The sequence below is a fragment of the Dendropsophus ebraccatus genome, chromosome 5 (genome assembly GCF_027789765.1).
Source record: "Dendropsophus ebraccatus isolate aDenEbr1 chromosome 5, aDenEbr1.pat, whole genome shotgun sequence".
Classification (NCBI taxonomy): domain Eukaryota; kingdom Metazoa; phylum Chordata; class Amphibia; order Anura; family Hylidae; genus Dendropsophus; species Dendropsophus ebraccatus.
Window position 1 is genome coordinate 24,146,828 of NC_091458.1, and position 18,826 is coordinate 24,165,653.

The 18,826-nt window shown below is 42.8% G+C and overlaps 1 protein-coding gene across 1 annotated transcript in view; it reads right to left on the reverse strand.

The window, feature by feature from the left end:
- Nucleotides 1–18,826, reverse strand: part of TMEM135 (transmembrane protein 135) — a 271,742-nt gene that overhangs the window by 210,117 nt on the left and 42,799 nt on the right. Inside the window, exons 2-3 of the mRNA XM_069969670.1 lie at nucleotides 17,520–17,647; nucleotides 8,163–8,255 (exon numbers count right to left, since the gene is read on the reverse strand). Coding sequence (XP_069825771.1) covers nucleotides 8,163–8,255; nucleotides 17,520–17,647 — 221 coding nt within the window. The remainder of the gene's footprint in view (nucleotides 1–8,162; nucleotides 8,256–17,519; nucleotides 17,648–18,826) is intronic.

Genomic DNA, 18,826 nt, shown 5'->3' on the forward strand with positions numbered 1-18,826 from the left:
GTAGAAGACGATGAGTTAATCTAATTCAATGTAAAAAGGCATTAGGAAGATTGAGAGCAGAGACAGGTGGGAAGAACAGGATACAGACGTCTTCTGGAAAATCTGAAAGCAGCAGACGACCGAAGAGCCAATAAGTAGTAAAAAATGGAGGAATCGAGACAGCTGGAGGACGAATCAGAGTGAACAAAGGAGACATCTCCTACAGGAGAAGACAGGGGGAGGACAAAAGGAAAACCTGAGAAAGTTTGAGTAAAAAAAAACAAGAATGCCGAGAAGGAGAAGATAGAGACGGTCATAAAAGTCAGTGAGAGCTTGGATACACGGGAGGAGAGAGCGGAGCACGATGGAAAGAGATAAGTGATGATCAAAGGAGGGGAAATGGCAGAGATTAATACAGTATGTAATAAAAATAATAAATAGGTCATCTCGCCAGTTTATATCGGACATATGAAATACTACAAACTTTTATTAAAATGAATTCCAATGCACGTGGGGTGGTGAACACATCTGCAATTGTGGTAAGAAGAGATTCCAAGGTTTTATTACACCAAGTCCAAGTCCAAATGGTCGACTGGCAGCAACAACAGCTATATAAATCACACTGTCACCAGGATAGAGGAAGTCCAACCGCTATAGAGGTGCACATGAGAGGGCATATCACAGATGTCCCTCCATTCGAAGAGAGTCCTCTCGGAAGATCCAAGGAGGTTCACACAGCTATAAAGAAAGTGGCCTATACTCGATTCTGGTGGGATCAGCCAACGAGCTGTGGTGGACACATCTGCAATTGTGGTGAGAAGAGATTCCAAGGTCCATGTCCAAATGGTCGACTGGCAACAACAACAGCTATATAAATCACACTCATAAGTCACCAGGATAGAGGAAGTCCAACCGCTATAGAGGTGCACATGAGAGGGCATATCACAGATGTCCCTCCATTCGGAGAGAGTCCTCTCGGAAGATCCAAGGAGGTTCACACAGCTATAAAGAAAGTGGCCTATACTCGATTCTGGTGGGATCAGACAACGAGCTGTGGTGGACACATCTGCAATTGTGGTGAGAAGAGATTCCAAGGTCCATGTCCAAATGGTCGACTGGCAACAACAACAGCTATATAAATCACACTCATAAGTCAACAGGATAGAGGAAGTCCAACCGCTATAGAGGTGCACATGAGAGGGCATATCACAGATGTCCCTCCATTCGGAGAGAGTCCTCTCAGAAGATCACATAAAAAACTGCGGTACAGCTATAACTAAAGTGGCCTCGATTCTGGTGGGATCAGCCAATGAGCTGTGGTGGACACTGGACACATCTGCAATTGTGGTAAGAAAAGATTCCAAAGTTCCATTACACAGAGTCCAAATGGTCGACTGGCAACAAAAACAACTACATAAGTCACACTGTAGAATGGGGGACACTCGGTTCTCCCCTACGGTAGATGATGGAGAAAACAAAGACCAGATATCAATATGTTTAGCTGGCAACTGTCTCTTAAGGTAGTCATACACCTTTAACAACCATCGACCAAATGATCCCGGCTTCCCCATACACATGGTTTGGCACGGCTAAAAGGTTCATGTGTTCTCAATAGGGAGTAGGAAGTTACAACCAGACTGCTCTGTTGCCAGCTTCTTCCTCCAAGACCAAAAGGGAAAAAAATACATCATGTCTGACCCATAATTCCACTGATATAATTGGTGAAGAGTAAGGAGGCCCCCATACATCCTATACAGTCTACTGGTGGCAGGTTTGGCTGACTTTGGTAAAAGAGTATTTGGGGGGGGGGGGGGGGGGGACTTTCATCAGACTCCAGAATAATGGATCTGGTATCTCGATTACACAGGTCAGGATCTTGCGATTAAGAGACCACCGTAAAAATTTGATGGTTGTCCAGTTTCAATCAATTCACAAGTTCAGTTGACACATACCTAATTTATATGGCCAGTTTAAAGGGAAACTATTAGAGATGAGCGAACCTCGAGCTTGTTCGGCATTTGATTAGCGGTGGCTGCTGAAATTGGATAAAGCCCTAAGGCTATGTGGAAAACATGGATACAGCCAATGACTATATCCATGTTTTCCAGACAACCTTAGATCTTTATCCAACTTCAGCAGCCACCGCTAATCAAATGCCGAACGATCGGGTTCGGATGAACAAGCTCGAGGTTCGCTCATCTCTAGACAGACCTAACCTACTGATATCTCCCTATTGTGCACAGGGCGCTGAGGATGAGGATAAGTTTTTTACCGTCATCCATGGCGCAGTTTCCGTGCAGTTTGTACTTTAATCCCTTGGCTAGTAAGGTGATTTTGTGCACTGGGGGTGAGACTACCGGCCACCAGTGCATTGATTCATTCTGCCCTGGCAGGCCCGCTCTGCTGATATTTATTAGAATGGGCAGGGTGGCCGAGTCGGATTGGTGCACTGGTTCGGTAGTCCTGTCCCCAGTCCACCAAGCCCTCTTATTAGCCTAGGGATTAAACTACAACTGCACAGAAACGGTGCAGAGGATGACGGTAAGAAACTCACCTTCATCCTCAGCCCCCTGTGCTCAGTAGAGGCATATCAGCAAGTTAGATTTGTCTAACCTGCTAACAGTTTCCCTTTAAGAAGGGTAGGATTTGCCTCTAATAGACCACTGCTCGATTTCCTGAATCCACCATTAGATGGTCTATGAATAGTGAAATCCTAGCACTTTTTTTTTTTTGGCTGCCTTCCCTCCCAGGTCGATTTTATGACCGATCAATAGTCACAATCCAGCGCTTACAAGGTACAAGTAATGCAAGATCAAAGGAATTATCCTTTACATACTGTAGGTTATTGCATCTGAGTGCTCTCCGTGATTTCCATGATTGACAGCCGCAAAACGGTGTTCATCACTAGGCCGGCGGATAATGAGAATTACCAGGACACATTAACACATGCTGAGCCATGCGAAATAAATAGCCTACTATCTGCTACAGCTGGTGAACCAGAGGCAGATGCCACCAGGACATGGTAACGGGAGACAGATGTCTTTCTCAAGTATTTACAATGATCCCAATTCTTAATGAAAGAAACACCCCACACTTGGGAAGAAGAAGGAAATGCTGAGTGAGCTGCTCTCCGCTATTTGAGAAACCGCTCCCACATTACAAGGAGCACCTGTTAGGTCCTCGCATTCTATCACGAGCTGTTGTGGCCGCCCAGCGGAGGATGCTGGAGCCCTGCCGAAACCTTCCCTATGTATATATGGCCAACAATCTACATTTTGTACTACAGTAATCACTACAGAGGTAGATAAAGTCCCACTTGTGCTTTCCAGAGAGGTCCGTTACTTTATCATGAAGATACCCTATAAGCAGCAACATGTGACCAACCAATAAGCTTGTTCATTGGCAGATCAATGGGTGTTTTACATGTTCAGCCAAAAAAAAAAAACGTAAGGGGGTTTGAAAAAAAACTACTGATCTGCAGGGGCTGATCAACTTCTGATATCCTATTCTGGAAAACCTCTTTAAAGCGACTCTGTACCCACAATCTGACCCCCCCCCCCCCAAACCACTTGTACCTTCAGATAGCTGCTTTATATCCAAGATCTGTCCTGGGGTCCGCTCGACAGGTGATGCAGTTATTGTCCTAAAAAACAACTTTTAAACTTGCAGCCCCGTGCCAAACGGGAGTATCTGTGCCCTAACTTTGCTCCACCCCTCCGTCCCTCCTCCCCACCCTCTTCATCATTAGGAATGCCCCTGGAACATTTTCTCCATGCTGAACACTGCACAGGTGGTTAACCGCATCACCTGCCGATCGGACCCCAGGACAGATCTTGGATATAAAGCAGCTATCTAAAGGTACAAGTGGTTTGGGGGTGTCAGATTGTGGGTACAGAGTCGCTTTAAAAGATGTAGGCACATATAGTACCGCCATTCTGTCTCTCTCTGTAAGGCATGTAAACACAGATAATACCACTACTGTTCATGCCTGTTATTGATGTAGGCACAGAAAGTACTACCTCCTTCAATGGAAGATATGGAGAGAGTATTGAGCTCCTGTGTCTCTTTATCTCTCTGTAAATGATGTAGGTACAGATAGTGCTTTCTCCCAGCCTCTCCTTATAAGTTATCTAGATACAGAGATTACAAATCCCTGTTCTCTCTGTAATTGATGTAGGCACAGAAAGTTCTACCTCCTTCAATGGACATTATAGAGAGCACTGACCTCTCTCTGTAAATGATATGGGTACAGATAGTGCTTTCTCCCTGCCTCTGCTTATAAGTTATCTAGATACAGAGATTACAAATCCATGTTCGCTCTGTAAATGATGTAGACACAGAAAGTACTACATCCCTGCGTTCAGCTGTCCATGATGTAGATATAGATAGTGCTGCCATCCTCTTTCTCCTTGTAAATTATGAATGCACATACAGTACTGCATCCCTGTATCCACTTGTTCATGATGTAGATACAAGCAGTAACGCCTCTGTCTCTCTTCCTGTAAACTATGGAGGCACAGGAAATGTTGCTTCCCTTCAATTGCTTATCATGATGTAGATACAGATAGTACTGTCTCCCTCTCTCTGCTTGTAAATCTTTTAGGCACAGAAAGTACTGCATCTCTCCCTTCACTTGTTTCTAATGTAGATACAGATAGGGCTACCTTCCTTTCTTTCCGTGCAATACAGACAGTGCTGCCTTCCTCTCTCTCTTTGTAAATGATGAAAGCACAGACAGTACTGCATCCTTGCCTTCACTTATTCATAATGTAGATATAAATATTGCTGCCTTCTTCCCTTTCCTTGTAATTTATGTAGGCACAGAAAGTACTGCATCCCTGCCTTCACTTGTTTCTAATGTAGATATAGAAAGTGCTGCCTTCCTCTCTCTCCTTGTAATTTATGTACAAACAGTAAATGCTTTTTTTCCCTCGCGACACTTTTTCTTAAAATGGCATAGCCTAAGACACCGCTGCGCCCAGTCCTTGCTCCGCATACACTGAACCAGGAAGTGGAATGAGACTAAATGAAAAACCCTTTGAGAGATCAGTTTATAAGGTAATTGCTATTTATGCAGTTAGTATAATGTAATTAAAGATACAGCGCTAACTATTTGGCGGGCTGTAGTTCGCTGCTAAAGGATGCTATATGGAGGCTGACCCGTTCTCTCCAAATGGTTGTGGTTTAAAAAAACAATTACTATGTATACATCAGCGCCGCTACTCTAACTCTGGTGATCATGTAATATTGTAGTGTGATAGCACTTACTTAATCCAGATGTATATGGGTAGCAGATATCCTCTTGTTTGGTGGATCTCTGTTTCGTTTAAGCACTTGTAGCAGTTCTGGTGATTTTGGAGATCCAATGAATCAGTCTGTAGATTATATGCCGGGAGTGCGCTCAATTGGCTTCAGCGTTCCGTGTATGTAAAGTGTGACGTCACAGTAGTTCACTACGGAGTCTCAAAGGGACCATCCAACGTTTCAGCGTGACTTACACCTTCATCAGGGATAGCGGCCCCCCTTTGCTTACTCCTTTTAAGGATGTCCATGGAACGCCTCCAATCGGTCAGGTGATTCGTCATTCACATAATGCGGGTTTTTTTAAGTTGTCTTTCCTACTGCCGTGTGTTTATACCTTATGTGTCAATCCATGATTAATTTAGAAATGCGAAGAGTTCCATGCCTGCATTCAGTCCATTTGGAATAATGGTGTTAAACTGAAAAATCATTTTGGTTTCGGCCCCTGATAGCTGCTCAATGAAGTTACCTCCTCTCCAGTGTCTATTTATTTTCTTCAGCCCCCCGAAGATTGTATTCTTTAGTTCTCCCCTATGTTTCTCTGTGTAATGCTTTGATAGAGGATGCCCTTGGAATTTTCTTTCTATATTGCAGTGATTTTCAACTAGTGTGCCGCGACACATGGTCGGGTGTGCCGTGGGGAAAGTTCCCCAAACTATGGTGCCCCTGTGAAACAGGAGAAAACAATGGGGGAGAGGAACCTGGGGATGGGGGAGAAACAGGGGAGAGAAGCAGGGGGGAGAGAAACATGGGGATGGGGGAGAGAAACAGCGGAGAGAAGCAGGGGGGAGAGAAGTATGGTGGAGAAAAGCACAGGAGAGAAGCATGGGGGAGAGAAGCACAGGAGAGAAGCATGGGGGAGAGAAGCAGGGGGGAGAAGTATGGTGGAGAGAAGCACAGGAGAGAAGCACAGGAGAGAAGCAGGGGGGAGAGAAGCACAGGAGAGAAGAAGGGGGAGAAGTATGGTGGAGAGAAGCACAGGGGGGAGAAGAAAACAGGCCCAGGTTTCACACTGATAGAGCATAAATACATTTAGAATCTATATTATTAACTATATGTATAATATGTACTGTTTTAGTGTCATTTTGTGCCATTTTGGTTGGTGGTGTGCCCCAGGATTTTTAAGTATAAAAAATGTGCCGCAGCCCAAAAAAGGTTGAAAATCACTGCTATATTGTATATATGTTCCTGAAGTCTTTTCTGTAACATGCGTTTAGTACGACCTATATAAATTTTCTCACATGGACATTTGATAAAATAAATTATCCCTTTATCTTTGCATGTGATATGTGATTTTATTGAATGTATGTAGTCTTTGTTCTGTAATTCCAATATAGGACTAGTTATTTTGCATTTTTGGCAAGCTTTGCATTTTTTACATGGGTTGTATGGATGTAATTCTCTAAATTATTTAAACATTTTCTTTCCTATTTAATTGTCGGGGCAATCATATTTCCAACATTCTTTGCTTTCTTGAAGATAAATGTTGGGTTTTGGGGGATTTTTTCCTCTATGATTTTATCTCCTCTTAGAATGTCCCAATGTTTTTTTATTATTTTCTTGAGTACATGACTATGGGCAGTGTATGTGGTTATAATCGGTACTTTTATTGTGTTGTCTTTATCTTCCATGTCTATCCTGTTTTTCTCCTGCAGTAATGTTCCTCTTTCTATCCTGCATATTTCTCTGCATGTAGTTTCCATATGTTCTCTATTGTACCCTTTAGCTAGCAGTTTATTTTGTAGTTTTGTGGCTTCTTCTTCGTAACCCTCTATATTAGTACAGTTCCTTCTGAGTCTGGTAAATTGTCCTTTGGGAATATTAGTTAGCCATAGGGGTAGATGGCAGCTTTTTCTATCTCTATAGCTGTTACTGTCTGTTGGCTTGCTGTATGTTTTAGTATGTAAACAATCATTCTTGATATAAATAGTTAGATCCAAAAAGTTTATTTCTTCCTTACTAAAATGTGGTGTAAAATTAAGATAAAATTAAGATAAAATACCCATGTAAAAAATGCAAAGCTTGCCAAAAATGCAAAATAACTAGTCCTATATTAGAATTACAGAACAAAGACTACATACATTCAATAAAATCACATATCACATGCAAAGATAAAGGGATAATTTATTTTATCAAATGTCCATGTGAGAAAATTTATATAGGTCGTACTAAACGCATGTTACAGAAAAGACTTCAGGAACATATATACAATATAGAAAGAAAATTCCAAGGGCATCCTCTATCAAAGCATTACACAGAGAAACATAGGGGAGAAATAAAGAATACAATCTTCGGGGGGCTGAAGAAAATAAATAGACACTGGAGAGGAGGTAACTTCATTGAGCAGCTATCACGGGCTGAAACCAAAATGATTTTTCAGTTTAACACCATTATTCCAAATGGACTGAATGCAGGCATGGAACTCTTCGCATTTCTAAATTAATCATGGATTGACACATACAGTATAAACACACGGCAGTAGGAAAGACAACGTTAAAAAAAAACCGCATTATGTGAATGACGAATCAGCTGACTGATTGGAGGCGTTCCATCGACATCCTTAAAAGGAGTAAGCAAAGGGGGGGCCGCTATCCCTGATGAAGGCGTAAGTCACGCTGAAACGTTGGATGGTCCCTTTGAGACTCCGTAGTGAACTACTGTGACGTCACACTTTACATACACGGAACGCTGAAGCCGGTTGAGGTCGCGCTGCCGGCCGCAGCGCCCTCCCGGCATATAATCTACAGACTGATTCATTGGATCTCCAAAATCACCAGAACTGTTATTTATGCAATATTTTTACAAAGTTAACCCAATGCATCTTCAGGTAACATTTTGAAAAAAAAAATAAATAAAATAATAATAATATAAAAACCCATTACCTGTTTTTCCTTTCAATCAGTATAGCGACATATGATGCAAGCAAACCAGCGCCAAAGCCGGGCGTCCAGAAGTAAAATTTCCCAAGAATCCTCCTGTAATAGAAACGCATAAGTTAATATACTACTCATATAATACTGCATTGCCGATCTGTCAGATACTGCTAAAACATGCAGGGGCTGAGCACTGGGAAAGAGTTAAAAACCATATGCAACACTGGTTTTCATGGGTCGGACAGGGATGCAGGTCATTTCTCCTGAAACAATGGTTCTTTGTATGAAACAACCTCGGTAAACATGGTTCTTTATGGCTTGGACCCAGGACGATCAGTGGACGTTTTATTTTCTCCAGTATGGAATCGTTTTATAGCTAAGGAAACAGTGAGAATTTATTAAAGGGCCGGAACTGTATTATGCTGACATAATGAAAAGACTTGCTATGCACAAGCCCAGCTGTAGGGGGCACAGTCTTCTGTTATTAAATGTATGTTTTATACTTATATCTTGTACTGTATTATATCAGAGTATATCACAGGGAGTTTTACATAACAATGCACAGATCCAAATGATGAGCATATAAATCATAAGAGAATTGCCAGCCATCACATTCTGCTTTCAAATGACCTCTGAAGAATAAGAGCAGGAATAGACTGGATGTCTATCCCCATAAATGCTGTAGAAACAGATAGTACTACCTTCCTGTCTCTCTTTAATGTAAATGATGTAGGTACAGATAGTGCTGCCTCCCTGTATCTCCCTGTATATAATGTAGGTACAGATAGTGCTGCCTCTCTGTATCTCCTTGTAAATTATGTAGGTACAGAAAGTGCTGCCACCCTGTATCTCCCTGTAAATGATGTAGGTACAGATAGTGCTGCCACCCTGTATCTCTCTGTAAATGATGTAGGTACACATAGTGCTGCCTCCCTGTATCTCCCTGTAAATGATGTAGGTACAGATAGTGCTGCCTTCCCTGTAAATGATGTAGGTACAGATAGTGCTGCCTCCCTGTAAATAATGTAGGTACAGATAGTGTTGCCTCCCTGTATCTCCCTGTATATGATGTAGGTACAGATAGTGCTGCCTCTCTGTATCTCCTTGTAAATGATGTAGGTACAGAAAGTGCTGCCTCCCTGTATCTCCCTGTAAATGATGTAGGTACAGATAGTGCTGCCTCCCTGTATCTCCCTGTAAATGATGTAGGTATAGATGGTGCTGCCTCCCTGTATCTCCCTGTAAATTATGTAGGTACAGATAGTGCTGCCTTTCTGACTCTCCCTGTAAATGATGTGGGTACAGATAATGCTGCCTCTCTGCCTCTTCCTGTAAATGATGTAAGTACAGATAGTGCTGCCTCTCTGTCTCTCCCTGTAAATGATGTACTGTAGGTACAGATAATGCTGCCTCTCTGCCTCTTCCTGTAAATGATGTAGGTACAGATAGTGCTGCCACCCTGTATCTCCCTGTAAATTATGTAGGTACAGATAGTGCTGCCTCCCTGTATCTCCCTGTAAATGATGTAGGTATAGATAGTGCTGCCTCCCTGTATCTCCCTGTAAATGATGTAGATATAGATGGTGCTGCCTCCCTGTATCTCCCTGTAAATGATGTAGGTACAGATAGTGCTGCCTCTCTGACTCTCCCTGTAAATTATGTAGGTACAGATAGTGCTGCCTCCCTGTATCTCCCTGTAAATGATGTAGGTATAGATAGTGCTGCCTCCCTGTATCTCCCTGTAAATGATGTAGATATAGATGGTGCTGCCTCCCTGTATCTCCCTGTAAATGATGTAGGTACAGATAGTGCTGCCTCTCTGACTCTCCCTGTAAATGATGTGGATACAGATAGCACTGCCTCTCTGTATCTCCCTGTAAATGATGTAGGTACAGATAGTGCCGTCTCCCTGTATCTCCCTGTAAATGATGTAGGCACAGATAGTGCTGCCTCTCTGTCTCTCCTTCTAAATGATGTAGGTACAGATAGTGGTGCCACCCTGTATCTCCCTGTAAATGATGTAGGTACAGATAGTGCTGCCACACTGTATCTCCCTGTAAAAGATGTACGCACAGATAGTGCTGCCTCTCTGTCTCTCTTTGTAAACTGTGTAGACAAAGATAGTGCTGCCTCAACTACTCTCCCTGTAAATTATGTAGACACAGATACTACTCCCTCCTTACTTTTTCTATAAAAGGTATGTTAACACTGAGGAATAGGCGGGGAATTAAAAAGGAAAGTTTTCTGCTTTAAATTCCTCGCCTATTCAGCTCTGGCAGAATTCAAGAGGAATTCAAGCCCCGGAATTCAAGCCCCATTGACTTCTATAGCGGAATCCTCCCAAAGAATTGACGCGTCAACTCTTTGGGCAGAAAGAGGATCCACGACGGAAAGTTCTGCACAAAAATTCCACTGGGTAAACAACAGAGCGGAATTCCCATTGAACACAATTGGACATTGCTCTGTTCATATTTTACAGGTGGAATTTCAAGTGGAACCCGCAGGAAATTACACACAGATTCTGCTTCAAATTCCTTGCCGATTCCTCAGTGAGAACATACAGATAGCACTGTTTCACTGTCTCTCCCTATAAGTAAAAAAAGGCACAAATTATACTGACTGCTTATAAATGATACAGGTAGAGATATTTGTAATTAACTTCTATTAAGAAATCTCAAGTCTTCCAGTACTAATCAGCTGCTGTTTGTCCTGCAGGAAGTGGTGTATTCTTTCCAGTCTGACACAATGCTCTCTGCTGCCACCTCAGTCCATGTCAGGAACTGTCCAGAGCAGCAGCAAATCCGCATACAAAACCTCTCCTGCTCTCCAGACTGGAAAGAATACACCACTTACTGCAGAACATATAGCAGCTGATAAGTACTGGAAAACTTTAGATTTTTTAATTAAAGTAAATTACAAATCTCTAGCACTTTCTGGCACCAGTTGATTGGAAAGAATTTTTTTTGGTGAACAACCTTTTTAACCCCTGCAAAACTAAAAAAAATCCTGCAGACTAAACAACCGTGGACAATGTTTCTTCTGCTGCCTCTATTGTTTGCTGTTAGGATTACTGCCCCTTTAAGGCCTCCGCTTACAATGCGATTCCATAATATTCTTAATTCTCATTATACCTCAAGGAGATATCAGTAATCTAATAACTGATACTACAGTGACGTTTTCAAAGAGTTATTTCATTCTGTTCGAAAGGAAAGGTTAAAAAAAAACGTGAAGTAGAGTAAACCGGTGTAAGCTGTGAAGGGTCTGGTAAGGTCCCCCGGACCGGGGAGAAATCCCATGGACTAAGTAAGGAGGTCCAGGCACGCTATAGGTCTCTGTACACTCAGAAAGCCTAATCCACGGCAGCTGCTCTTCATTACGGACTGAGCCACAGACTTTCCTAGGAATTTTGCAGGCATTTTCCAAGCCTCCGCCATCGCTCCCCTGTCCTGATATTGATTATTTTATTATTCGAGAAACGCCAATCAATCAATCAATGTCGTAGTCCAAGGTGAGCGATGGTGAGCGAGGAGGCTGGTGAAAGGAAGCAGAGTGAATTACGGGTTTATCAAGTATGTTACACTGTATACATAGGAAAACAGATGTGTCTGGATCATCTGGTTCAGCGTACGAGGCACAGGCCCGGGTTCCGGCTTCTGGAACATTTATCCAGCTTTTACTACTTGATCTTGATGGCTACAACCACCATAATAAAAGGACTACTACAGCACAAATTCAGGTCATCTGTAGAAACTTAAACATAGAAATGAAAGCAAGCGCTGGCCTACTGGTATATTAGTAGGGGGTTTCCTCCGGCCCCTGAAACAGTCGAGAAATCGGACGTAGAAACAGGGTAAAGTGCCTGACATCTATAGAGCACGGGGGATGAACAAGAGGCCAGACCTTGCGTAATTTATGTTCAGAAAATCATCTAAAAGGACAAACCTTTTTTTCACATAATAGTTAAAGTCCAACGTGTTTCAATTGTTAGACGTCCTTAGTCATGGCATGAAAAAAAATTTGTGACATGCATCGGTATACTTGTTAATTCTTACGCGAAATAACGTTGTAGTGTTTTTCTGGAGCTGGAGGTCTTCCCACAAACACAATGACACTTAGCTTGGCGGAGCATTCTTGTGTAGGAGGATGTAAGCCACTGCCTGGTTCTCTTGGTGGCAACTTGTCTCCCAGAGAAAAAAGGATTGGGCAATCAAAATTCATCACGGATGAGCGCTAAATCACTTATTAGCAAGGCATGTGCTCCAAACCACTGGGTTAGCAAAGATGTTTTCATAAACACGGAGTCCCTACAGTTATTCTCTAATTCACTAGAACTAGCAGGACATCAAGAATGTCTTCTTAACCACTGGGTCACAAGGGAGTCCTCCTGACCACTGGGTCACCAGGGATATCCTTCTAACCACTGAATCACCTTTACTTTATAAAATGGGACAAACACTTTTAATTTTTGGTAAGGGATGATAAAGCTTATGGTACATTTTCCATTCTCTAAACCAATGGTTTAGTGGACCTTCCTGGTGACCCACGGGTTTGGTGAACCAATAGTTTAAAGAGTATCCCTGGTGACCCAGTGGTTTAGAGAGCATTCCTGTTGACCCAGTGGTTTACGGGACATTCAAGGTGACCTATAGATTTAGAGGACATTCCTGGTTGCCCAGTGGTTTAAAAGACACTCATGGTGACCCAATAGTTTAGAGAACAATCCTGGTGATCCAGTGGTTAGAGGGTATTCCTGGTGACCCAGTGGTTTAGGTGGCATTCCTGGTGACCCAGGGGTTTAGAGAGCATTCCTGGTGATCCAGTGACTAGAGAGTGTTCCCGGTAACCCAGTGGTTTACATGACATTCCTGGTGACCCAGTGGTTTACATGACATTCCTGGTGACCCAGTGGTTTAGGGGACATTCCTATTGACCCAGTGGTTTAGAAGACACTCATGGTGACCTAATAGTTTAGAGAGCATTTCTGGTGATCCAGGGGCTAGAGGACATTCCTGGTGATCCAGCGGTTTAGAGGGCATTAATGGTGATCCAGTGGCTAGAGGACATTCCTGGTGATCCAGTGATTTAGAGGACATTCCTAGTTACCCAGTGGTTTAGTGGACCTTCCAGGAGACCCAGTGGCTTAGAGGACATTCATGGTGATCTAGTGGTTTAGAGTGCATTCCTGGTGATCCAGTGGCTAGAGGACATTCCCGGTGATCCAGTGGTTTAGAGGACATTCCTAGTTACCCAGTGGTTTAGTGGACCTTCCAGGAGAGCCAGTGGCTTAGAGAACATTCCTGGTGATCCAGTGGTTTAGAGGACATTCCTGGTGATCCAGTGGTTTAGTGGACCTTCCAGGAGAGCCAGTGGCTTAGACAACATTCCTGGTGATCCAGTGGTTTAAAAGGCATTCCTGGTGATCCAGTGGTTTAGAGGGCATTCCTGGTGATCCAGTGGTTTAGAGGGCATTCCTGGTGATCTAATATTTTACATCTACTCTAATCTATGGATCTTCTAGAGACTAAAAATATGGACATGAATGAGCCCCCCCCCATTTGTGTCCAGGTGTATTGATAGGATTGCTCACTCTTTAGCTGTAGACCCTCTACACACTATAACACAGAATAATAGACATTAGAGTATGTGCAGCTTCTCCCTCATCCTCGCTGGGTGTTGACTATAATCCCGAGTCCGTTAATTGATTGTTATGCCTCAGGAGAGCCGGCTCTGTATAATGATTCAATCTGCTTATTTATAGATGTGTTGGAAAACAATCCATCGGGGGTGTTGAAACTCTGACATAGACTGGCGGGATTGGAAGAGACTGCCTCTTACTGCTAAATTACACAAAGATGGCTGCAATTAGGGATGTTTATGGTTTAACCGCTTTGTTATTGGGACATACGTGGTAGATTATATGTATTAGGAACTCCGAAACTGCTGCAGCACGCATCCATACAGCTAAGGAAATGTCCTAATAGGTATCTGTGAAAGCCTATAACATAATCTGGAATGGGCCGCCACGGTTCACCAATCCACATAGAGAAGCGCACAACGTTGGGGTCTTAAAGTGTCACTGTCGTTTCATTTTTTTTTTTTTTTTGCAGAAATCAATAGTCCAGGTGATTTTGAGAAACTTTGTAATTGGGTTTATTTGGCAAATATGCCATTATCAGCATTCAAAAAGACTTCCCCCCCCCCCTCTCATTCACTACTCATTATCAGGAAATCTCGACTCTTTTACATCAGTCGAGCCCTGTGTAATCTATGGAGAGGGGAGGGGGGAGGAGGGAGATTAGTCGCCAGCAGAGAGCAGAGAACAAAGGATTACACAGCAGGACCTGTGTGAAAGCCAGTATTCAGAGGTCAGTGCTGACCTCAGAGCAGATAGCCCGGTGATGTAGCTGTAAATTAACTCTTTGTTGTCCTCTTTTGGTGCCTCATCTCCCTCCAACCCTCCCCTCTCCATAGACAACCATGAAGACAGGGGGGAGAGCTTCAAACTGCTTTTTCATGATAAATTCGGCTAATAAACTGAATTACAAAGTTTCTTAAAATCGCCTGTACTGTTGATTTCTGCAAAAACAAATTTAAACGACAGTGACACTTAAAAGTTCCCACGCATATTAAAGCGGATGAAAGTGGACAATTCAACCAAAGAAACTGGTCACCAGTAAGAGGTTTAACATCGAATGATTGATTTATCCATCTGTTATTAGTTGCTTGTGCTTAAAATTTTTCCTAAGATTTCTGGAGGAAACATCTCTTACCCATGAATGATCCTTCTATGAAAGAATGTGACCAGAAAGATCAATAATTCCCGATTACGGCAAATGCAATGGTCAATGTGGACTAAAACGTTTATCAAATGATCATAAAAGGAGAAGAAAATGAAAACAACTGGTGTCAAAAAGTTGTTAATTATTTCTATTTAAAAATCTTCCTGTACTTATATCCTGCTGTATGTCCTGCAGGAAGTGGTGTTTTCTTTCCAGTCTGACACAGTGCTCTCTGCTGCCACCTCTGTCCATGTCAGGAACTCTCCAGAGCAGGAGAGAATTTCTATGGGGATTTGCTCCTGCTCTGGACAGTTCCTGACATGGACAGAGGTGGCAGCAGAGAGCGCTGTGTCAGACTGGAAAGAATACACCGCTTCCTGCAGGACATACAACAGCTGATAAGTACTGGAAGACTTAAGATTTTTTTTTTAGGGTATAAACCCACACACCGTATATGCAGCAGATATGCAACAAATACGCAGCAGATTTGTTGGTACAGATTTGATGCTGTGTTCAGTTATTTAGATCTAATCTGCTGCGATTTTGCTGCGAGTTTGCTGCGAGTTTGCTGCGTATCGCAGCAGTAAATACGCTGCATATACGGTGTGTGGGTTTATACCCTTAAAGAATTAAATTACAAATCTATATAGTTTTCTGAAACCAGTTCACTTGAAAGGAAAACATTTTGCTGGAGTACTGCCATATGGAAGTGGCAGTCTGACACAGTGCTCTCTGCTGCCACCTCTGTCCATGTCAGGAACTGTCCAAAGCTGTAGAAAAACCCCATAGAAAACCTCTCCTGCTCAGGACAGTCCCTGACATGGACAGAGGTGGCAGCAGAGGGTCTTGTTGTCCCTTTGTTCCTTTGAGGCTTTTCCTTCCTTAATCTAATACTATGTTAATCCAAAGGCACAGCTGTATACACTATACACTATACAGTACAAATAAACAGACGGCTTGCAGGAAAACAGGGCCATTCACCTCTCCATTTACGTTTTCCTCGTACGAATTTGGGGGTAATTGAATCCAGGTGTAACCAAAAACTTCCTTCAAAGCGGTGTTTCAGGAGGCCAATGGGAAATTACCTATTACCTTGTTTAAATTGCACATTTTTATAGCTATTAGCCAATATAAGGATACCCGGAGCCTCGGCAGTGCCGTAATCTATATCCGCCAATGAGACACTTGCTGCTATTACATAGCCTAATCCCAGATACGGAATCTGTGGTAAATATATCTCCCCGGGGGGCACCTGAGACCGGCTGAGTATAATTTAATTTTGTTTTATTTAATTCAGTTTCCTACCAAAAAAAATCAATTGAAGTTTTAATTATAGACATAAGAAAAGGAGGAGTGAATGGGGCTGTATGGGGCTCTGAGGTCTGACAGGCGGGCATGACGCTGGTGGATACAATGGGTGCTATGTACTGCTTTCTCTTACCAGGACCAGTGCTGCTGTTCCTCTGTGATGTCTCTTGGTGGCTTTTAAGGCGGAAATTAAAGGGGTACTCCAGCAAGAAAAAAAAATTCTTTTAAATCAACTGGTGTCAAATGAACTTCTAATAAAAAAAAATCTCAAGTCTTCCAGTACTTATCAGCTGCTGCATGTATGTACTGCAGGAAATGGTGTATTATTTGCCAGTCTGACACAGTGCTCTCTGCTGCCACCTCTGTCCATGTCAGGAACTGTCCAGAGCAGGAGCAAATCCCCATAGAAAACCTCTCCTGCTCTGGACAGTTCCTGACATGGACAGAGGGGGCAGCAGAGAGCGCTGTGTCAGACTGGAAAAAATACAGCAGCTGATAAGTAGTGGGAGACTTGGGATTTTTTTTTTTAAATAAATTAAAAATCTCTAGTACTTTCTGGCACCAGTTGAATATACTCCAATTTTGCTGGAAAGGGTAGTCCCATCTGGGATAGTTATGCACTATCTACAGTATATAGAAGAACACAATGAAGAGATTGCGGGGGGGGGGGGGGGGGGGGGGGGGGGGCTGACTGCTGGGCGACCCGACTCGACTCCCAGAGGATGATGGCAGGGGGACACTGAGGGACACAGGGTACTGGAGGGACACTGAGCATCCTCCGGCCATCATCCTCTCCAGCAGCCACAGCCCGCACAGCTCTGGAAGTCAGGTCGTGACATCACCATTTTATCCAGGAAGTGACATCACCATGTTATCCAGGAAGTGACATCACCATGTTATCCAGGAAGTGACATCACCATGTTATCCAGGAAGTGACATCACCATGTTATCCAGGAAGTGAAGCCTTGATGCAGTAGTAAGTGCAGGGGAAAAATCACTTTATAAGCATTTCCCGTAATAAGTGTATATTGGGGATTTTTATAACTTTTGGAGTGCAATACAATACTTTAATTCTTACAGTCATCTGATAATGAGTTGCTGATCTAATTTTTGTTCCCTTGCAGTACTGATATGTGTTTGTACGTTTTTTCTTCTTCCTGCGACTCCCTTCTGTCAGGCTATTCTGCTCGGCCACAGTTAGTACCATACAATAGTCTATTCCATAAGAAAACCTGTCACCTGGTCCCAGCAATAAGAGACGGGGGAAGTGAGAACTGACCTTAGAATACAGAAAAAGGCAATAAACAGGCTTCCATTTGCAGATAGGAAGGACGTCGACCTCAGCAGTTCTGGCAGTAGTCTGTACAGGTAGTAATCGAATTTTCTCCTTCGGAGGATTGCAGCTACCTTCATTTAAAAGACAAAAAGGAAATTTTAATTTTTTCACAGAAAATCTAAAAATGTTATCAAGGAAATAAGTCGTCCTGTTCTATTCTGACATTTTTCAATGAAAGCAAGAAATTTAGGGCCCTATTACACCGAGCGATAATCTGCCAAATCAGTTTTCTATATGGATTGGTATTTTACTTTTACAGCGGTCTCTGACACAGCGCTCTCTGCTGCCACCTGTGTCCATGTCAGGAACTGTCCAGAGCAGGAGAGGTTTTCTATGGGGATTTTCTCCTGCTCTTGACAGTTCCTGACATGGACAGAGGTGGCAGCAGAGAGAACTGTGTCAGACTGGAAAGAATACACCCCTTCCTGCAGGACATACAGCAGCTGTTAAGTACTGAAAGACCTGAGACTTTTGAATAGAAGTAAATTACAAATGCATATATAATTTTCTGAAACCAGTTGATATGAAAGAAAAAATTTGCTGGAGTACCGTTATATGGAAGCGGCAGCAGTAAAGGGTGCCATGGGTCTCTCTGCTACCATTAACATTCATGTGAGTGACTGCAGGTGCCTCTTGGGGGGGGGGGGGGGGCTCTGTGCCAATAGTTCTGTTTCGGCTTGGACAGTCCTGCAGTTCACAATAGGATTATCGGTGAACAATAAGGCTTGTGTCACCCCATAGGGTCCATTTACACAGAAAGATTATCTGACAGATTATCTGCTAAAGATTTGAAGCCAAAGCCAGGAATGGATTTGAAAAGAGGAGAAATCTCAGGCTTTTCTTTATGACCTGATCTCTGTTTATAGTCTGTTCCTGGCTTTGGCTTCAAATTTTTGGCAGATAATCTTTTTGTGTAAATGGACCCTTACTGCTGCCACTCAACCTATTATAGTATGTAAATTAAAAAATATAATTTTTTTTTTAAAGTTATATATATTTTGTTATATATCACTAATATGGATGAGTGAAACTTTACCATGCTCTAGTCCCATCACTCAGCATTTGATTACCGGTGTCTGAAGAAGTTGGATGCAGCCCTAGGACTGCCAGGAAAACATGCATACAATCACACACCAAAGGCTGTATCCATATTTTCCCAGACTCCCTTGGGCTCCATCCAACTTCTTCAGCCACCGGTAATCAAATGCTGAGTGATGGGACTCGAGCAGGTTCATCTCTGATTTTATTGA